General features: G+C 37.5%; 1 protein-coding gene across 1 annotated transcript; it reads right to left on the reverse strand.

The window, feature by feature from the left end:
- Positions 1-1,463: 1,463 nt before the first annotated feature.
- Positions 1,464-2,673, reverse strand: LOC106673993 (glutamate receptor ionotropic, delta-2-like). Its single transcript, XM_014406404.2, has 5 exons — positions 2,426-2,673; positions 2,191-2,361; positions 1,819-2,085; positions 1,558-1,765; positions 1,464-1,497 (listed from the first exon to the last, which is right to left on the reverse strand). The coding sequence occupies exons 1-5, from the start codon at positions 2,445-2,447 to the stop codon at positions 1,464-1,466; spliced, it is 702 nt and encodes a 233-aa protein (XP_014261890.1). The 5' UTR covers positions 2,448-2,673.
- Between the last annotated feature and the right edge of the window lie 3,749 nt (positions 2,674-6,422).

Below are 6,422 nucleotides of genomic sequence, written 5' to 3' on the forward strand. Positions count from 1 at the left end.
TAGCACTATGTTCATCTTTGTGGGAACTCAAACCATTAGCATTCCAAAGAAGAATGAATAATGATTGTGAAGACATGGCTAGCCGGCAAGTTTCGGAAGGGTCTGATTCACTACACTTTTGAGAAGTGTTAGAAGAGGTGTGATAAGTGACTTAAAATCGCTAAGGAAACTAGAAAGAAGTGAAGTTACATTGCTGAAGGGAGAAGGAGATGGAATGAAAGCGTTATGAGGTGGAGGTGGAATGGAGGTGTTATGAGGTTGAGGTGGAATGAGCTTAGCAAGAGGATGGTTTAACGATTGCTTCTTCGCCTCAGCATAGCTTGAAAACTGGCGTTGAACTCGATGCGGAGAAACCACTGTTTGAGTATCATTGCCTGTCTTTCTTCTTGCAAAGGATGGTCCTCTCTTCAAGAGTTGTAGCTCCTTGTAGGAAGAACAGCCACGATAGTTTGCAGGGTGGTCCTTTTTACAATGCACACATGTTGCGGGTTCCTCTCGTGATCTCGTACAATCTGCTGTCAAGTGAGAACCAGCGCACTTCACGCAACGCGGGAAGTGGTTGCAGAAAGCTTTCGTATGACCATAATCTTGACACCTTTTACATTGAGATATTTGTCGTGTTTTGTAGGGTTCTTCTACCTTAATTTTTGTATAAAGGAGATTGCTCAATGTAAAGATTTCTTCATTTATGGGGTTTGGTTCCAGGTCAATAAAGAACGGGGGAAGACTAGTTTTTGTAGTGGGGTTTTTTACATTGGTCACACTCGTAACATTGTAGCCTTAATTCTGGGGGCATAGAGTAATGAAGGTGACGCATAACGACCCAAAAAGCCTTATCTTCTTGAAGCTGATAGGTATGATATTCAGTTTTTAAGTAATATATGTGGTGGTTTAACGGGTTTGGGAGGTTGCTTAAGCTCAGCTGTTTTATTTTCTTCGTTCAACTTCGCTAATGGAGCAAATGGGTTTGCTTTAATAAAACATAATGGCATATCGCACTCTTTGACGGCTGCCCAATTGTGAGGATCTCATTTGGTATTGAATTTTCTTCTATTTGGTCTCTATTTTCATCTATCAAATTATTTTTAGTCGGTCTGCCTTTCTTCTTCTTTTTATTTTTGAGAGAATTGCCAGATGGTGGAGGTCTTTTATTTTTTAAAGAATAAAACTGAGAAGATGTATTAGAACGTACCTCTTCACTAGAGGATAGTTCTGGTTCACTTAGGTCCATATTGAGGGTATACGGGTTGCCAGATTAACGAGCCTTACCTGATTGCGAACTCTAACCTTGTTGAGAAGCAAGTGGGCGCAAGCTCGGCTGCAATGCTTCGCCCTCCAGAAGGAAAGTCAAAAACAAACAAAATCGACTAGCCCCCAATTTTAGGTCGAGTCATAAGTCAATGAAAGTAGAGCACAAAAAACGCGTCTTACTAGATAGCTGATCAGCTGATTTAAAAACAAAATTAATTTTTGACTGTCACTCTCTGTTTTGTATATCTGTAATTAAGACAGAAAAATTTTCAGTCCCTTACAGCTATTGAATAAATGATTACTTACTGAGGGGATGTTAAGTAGGAAGCTAGTTCCGCAGAGTAACAAGCAGTCAGGATTAGATAGAGAAATTCAAAAGACGTGAAGATGTGCCGAACAGGCAAATTGACAAACTGGTACGCCGGCTGTTGTAACACTGTCATACCAAAGGATCTAATCATCGAATCGGTCAATGAGGTGAATACCCCTTTCTTCTTAATATTATGGCCAAAACCTAAATGCACACTCGATTTTTCAACTTGTAGTTGACAATGCTTAATTCATTACGTGTATATTTGACGGTGAGTGCTGTAACAGCGTAAAGTCCTAAAGAAGAGCAGATCACGCAGCAGAAAAAGACGATCCACATCACGAGACCGAACGGGAGAAACGGAGTCCTCCAGGCACTCAGCTGAACAGCCTTCGGTACTAGCAAAGCGACACCGGAAAGCATGTAGGTTTTGGAAAAGTCAATATGAGGATAGTAATCTATCATTGCTGTAAATGATCCTCCTCCAATGTCAGCTTCCCCTTTATAAACTCTTCCAATTAGTCCTAGAAGAAATTACTGTTCTAATGAAATGTCTCATCAGACCATAAATATCCTAACACACAGTTATCTTTAAAAAAACGGAATGTAAAAAAATTTACACGATGTACCATTTCCTTGCCTGTATCCTGTAATGCTGCCCCACTGATGTCCATCGTCGTCACAAACCTTTATTGTGCAGTTATGCCTTTCGCAATATTCTATAAATATCCTGGCTTCATCGCCATCAAAAGGTTCGAGGTTGACGTGTGGCAAATACTGCACAGTAGCGAATCTCACTTCTTAAACAGAAATGAAAAGGTTTCTTCAAAACAAATATACTATATAGATTCTACATTGAACTACCTTTTCCTTTCAAATCCTTCATTTTGTTTGGGTAAAGATTGACGTTGTTCTTGAATCCTAGAAGTGGACTCCATTCATCAAGAGGTATCCTTCCGGTCCTATTCGGCGTCCCGACTCTCACCGCGAAGTTGTTGATCGATAGTTTCACTTGCCGTTCATCTGAATGATTCCAAAATATCAGTTTAAAAACTTTTTTTTATTACATTTATTTGGTATTTACAACTACAAGTGATGTATTAAGTAAATATGTTCGTATATGTTGAATTATCATATGAGGATCTGGTAGGAGAAGTCGCCCAGTGATAACACTCCTTCACACTGATATCTTGTTCAGTCTTCACACAATGAGAAGGTCTCGGGGCCACTTTCGCTTCAATCGTCTTGGAGGATTTTCAAGTAGGGTTGGAAGTGATAAATTTCATACGAATAGATTACTGTGTGTGTTCAGTGATTGATGAAATTTTTTATATCGGGTTTTGATGAGTTCATGTACAAACGGGATGTGTAGGTCTTTATAGATAGTGTAATTTGAAACGTAAAAAGAAGCATTTATAATTTGACGGAGAATTTTAGATTGTATTGATTGGAGACGCTGGGAATTGGAATCCTTGGTTGAGCCCCACACTTCATAACCGTACGCCCAGAGGTCTAATCATTGTCTTGTAAATTAAAAGTTTATTTTCAAGGTCTAATTTTGATCGTGAGTCGAGTAGTCTTTTTAACAAGTTATAACGTCGGTTTGTTTGTTGTTTTTTCAGTCTTGTATGGGGATTCCAAGTCAGTAGTTTATCCATGAAAAGTCCAAGATAACGCACAAGTGTGTAGAGATTAGTGAACGTTAATCGATAGTTATTCAGATATCGTGAGATGCGGTCGGGTGTGATGTAGATTTCAGAAAAACATTTTCTTTATCGTGCCAACGTTTCGATCTTTTATTGAGATCATCTTCAGGGCCTGGGATTTACAAAAAATATTTACATTTAACAATTACATTTAGGATGTGGAAAAGTGAATTTATACAATGCAAAATATATTTTATATTCAAACAAAGTATTTCTACTCACTCAAAGTGTTTGTCTTCTGTGTAATTGTGCCATCCTTGCGTGTCGTATTGAGAGTGCCAGTGAGATTTTGCTGTTTTATGTTTATATATGTTTGGTTTTNAACGTAGAAGAGAATGGTAAACCGACAAACCAGAGAGCATTTTCCGAGGTCAGCTTGAACCCGATAAAAATAATAGACACTAGTGACTTCAAGTGTTCCGCATGATTCATTCCATGTAGTAATATGAAACCATCACTACTGGAAAATACTGAAATCAAATTAACGATATGGTCCAAAAGAAAGGCCATTGACTAAGGCTTGTATTGAGGCTCAACACCTGATCAAAATAATTAACTGAATTATTGAATAGCGAGCCCATTGCCACATAATTTTGAATTTTGTCTTTACTATCACTCAGAAACTTGACAAATAACTTCATCCTTTGATTTTGACCCTCCATCCGCTCTTCGCTCCCACAGCTCTTTCTTCCTACAGCTCTTCGTTCGTACTGCTGTTCGCTCATACAGTTCTTCGCATATACAGCCATTCGATCTTACAGTTCTTTGCTCCCAAAGCTCTTGGTTTCTACTGCTCTTCGCTCTATTTTCCTAGAGTTTTTGATTTGCTCTTCGTACTTATGGTTCTCCGATCCTACAGCTCTTCACTCTTTCAATTCTGAACTCGAGGTCTGGGCCGTTCGGACTTAGAAGTCAAATATTCTGGGTTCTCGCCCCTTCAAGTTTCTTTTCATAAAACAACCTAATTCAGACATACAACATTTACGATGGGCCCTGGCGCTGGGACACTAAAATTTTCAAAACACGCCAAACTTTACCCATGGAATCGTGGTAGGGGATGGTAAGAAAAATTTGGTGCCCGAGTAGTGGGCTAAAAGAGCTAATTCACTTAGCGAGCGGTACTGATCCGATCCTTAAAAGGTTTAAGTTTAGTATTTCTTTAATTAATTAAACTAGTGTAATTATTAATTATTAAGTTAGTGTAAATTGCTTTTCCAGCTGTTTTAGCATATTACCTGCTCTGCTAGAGATCCCATCTGATCGTTGATGTTTCCTCCGGTGATATTCTCCGGAATAAAATCCGGAAATAAATTTTGCGCTTCAGCCATAAAATAAAAGAACGAACTTATGAGAAAGTACAGGATCATTGTTAAACAGTTCCTCCCTTCTGCAGGACTTCTGCCGTTCAAGCCCTATTTAATCCTATTGAAAAGACAAAATAAATATTCGATGAGAACCGATTATGCCTTGTTTGCCGATGAAATAATATCGCTTAAGTAACAGGTAAAATGTCAACACACATTTCTGATAAAAGGGGAGCCACATGATAGAAAAAATTAAATAATAAATTTACGATTCTCCCAGTAAAACCAAGGTTTTTAAATAGTTAATAGTTGTTGATCAAGCTAAGTTCAATCACGCACGAACGAAACACAAATAGAAGGTTGTTGTTTTGTCATATTGTTTAACCATAGTTTGGCTTGACAGAACATTTGATCTTGTGTAAAAGGCAAGTCCTACATGGAGACTTTTTCGCGAAAGTTTCGCCTGGTATCATGTTCATCATACAATGTTAAGCTAAAGATGTGCATTAAATGATGTAGGTATAGAAATATTATTAGAAAAATTGTCCGCCGCCCCTTGGTTGAATCTGTACCCCAGTGTGATTAATTGTCTGTTCATGGGAAATAAGGCAGAGTTATGTCTAAACAGGTTTCAACCTTGAAACTTAAACTTTTAGGTTTGCCTGAAAAGCTCAATTAATACCCGCCTTGAGAATAAATTTGACGAAATGTCGACAAACTTAAAAACGTAGTTTTTCGTTTCTTTTATTCCATGTCTACCTGGCCGATTATTCCAATCTTCCGATAAGTATTTATATTATACGAAAAAATTATTGTAGTTCCCTAAAAATGCCAAGAACTCATCCAGAATTTTAATTAAACTCCAAATATTAAAATTTACTATTTTTTACTAAATTTACAACTATATGGTACACAGATGGATCTAGGATGGAACAGGGAGTAGGGTAAGGGATAAAAGGGACGAACCGTACCCTAGTAAAGCCCCTTGGACTAATCCCAACAATTTTCCAAGCTAAGGTAGAACTCTATGTACAGGAGTTAATAAAGATAAGAGTGAAAACTGCACAGATTTTCATACTCTCAGATTATTCGGAAATATTGAGATGTGGTCTGCTGTGATGTAGGTTTCAGAAAAACATTTTCTTTATCGTGTCAACGTTTCGATCCTTATTGAGATTGAGATCATCTTCAGGGACTGGGATTTACAAGTTTAAATTTAACAAATACATTTATATTTATACAATGCAAAAAAATATTTTTTATATTCAATCAAAGTATTGCGTAATTGTGTCATTCTTGCGTGTCGTGTTGAGAGTGCCAGTGAGATATTGCTTTTTTATGTTTATATACGTTGAATTTTAAAGGGGTGGGGAAGGAAATCGGTATAGAAAGACATTTTTGGTAAGGAGTCGGCTTCTTTGAGGTGAAAAGAGCCGATGATGGGAAAAAACGTTGGTAATGGTTCGGCCAGATTATCCTTTCAGGATTATACAGACGGGAATAAATAGGAAAAGGAAAGCTAAATCGTTGAAAAATTGGGCTATGTAAAAGTGTTTGATCTGTGGAATCGATCAAAATGCATTAACACAATAACAAATCACTTACAACTCTCACTACAAATCAGCACAACATATCTCAATAAACATACACCAAAACCAAAATTTTTTTCAAAAATAATCCTGACATACTCATTCTTTCTGCTGATAAAAGAAAACAAACAGTAGCATTCAGCAAAAACGAGTACAAGGGACAAAGTAACAAAATTATCAATGACAAACACATACAGCATAATCAAATCAGACCCTACCTCTTCTCCCGACAAACATACAAACAAAATTCTCCAAGAAACAC

Source organism: Cimex lectularius, unplaced genomic scaffold (genome assembly GCF_000648675.2).
Source record: "Cimex lectularius strain Harlan isolate CLEC.00 unplaced genomic scaffold, Clec_2.1 scaffold70, whole genome shotgun sequence".
Taxonomy (NCBI): Eukaryota; Metazoa; Arthropoda; class Insecta; order Hemiptera; family Cimicidae; genus Cimex; species Cimex lectularius.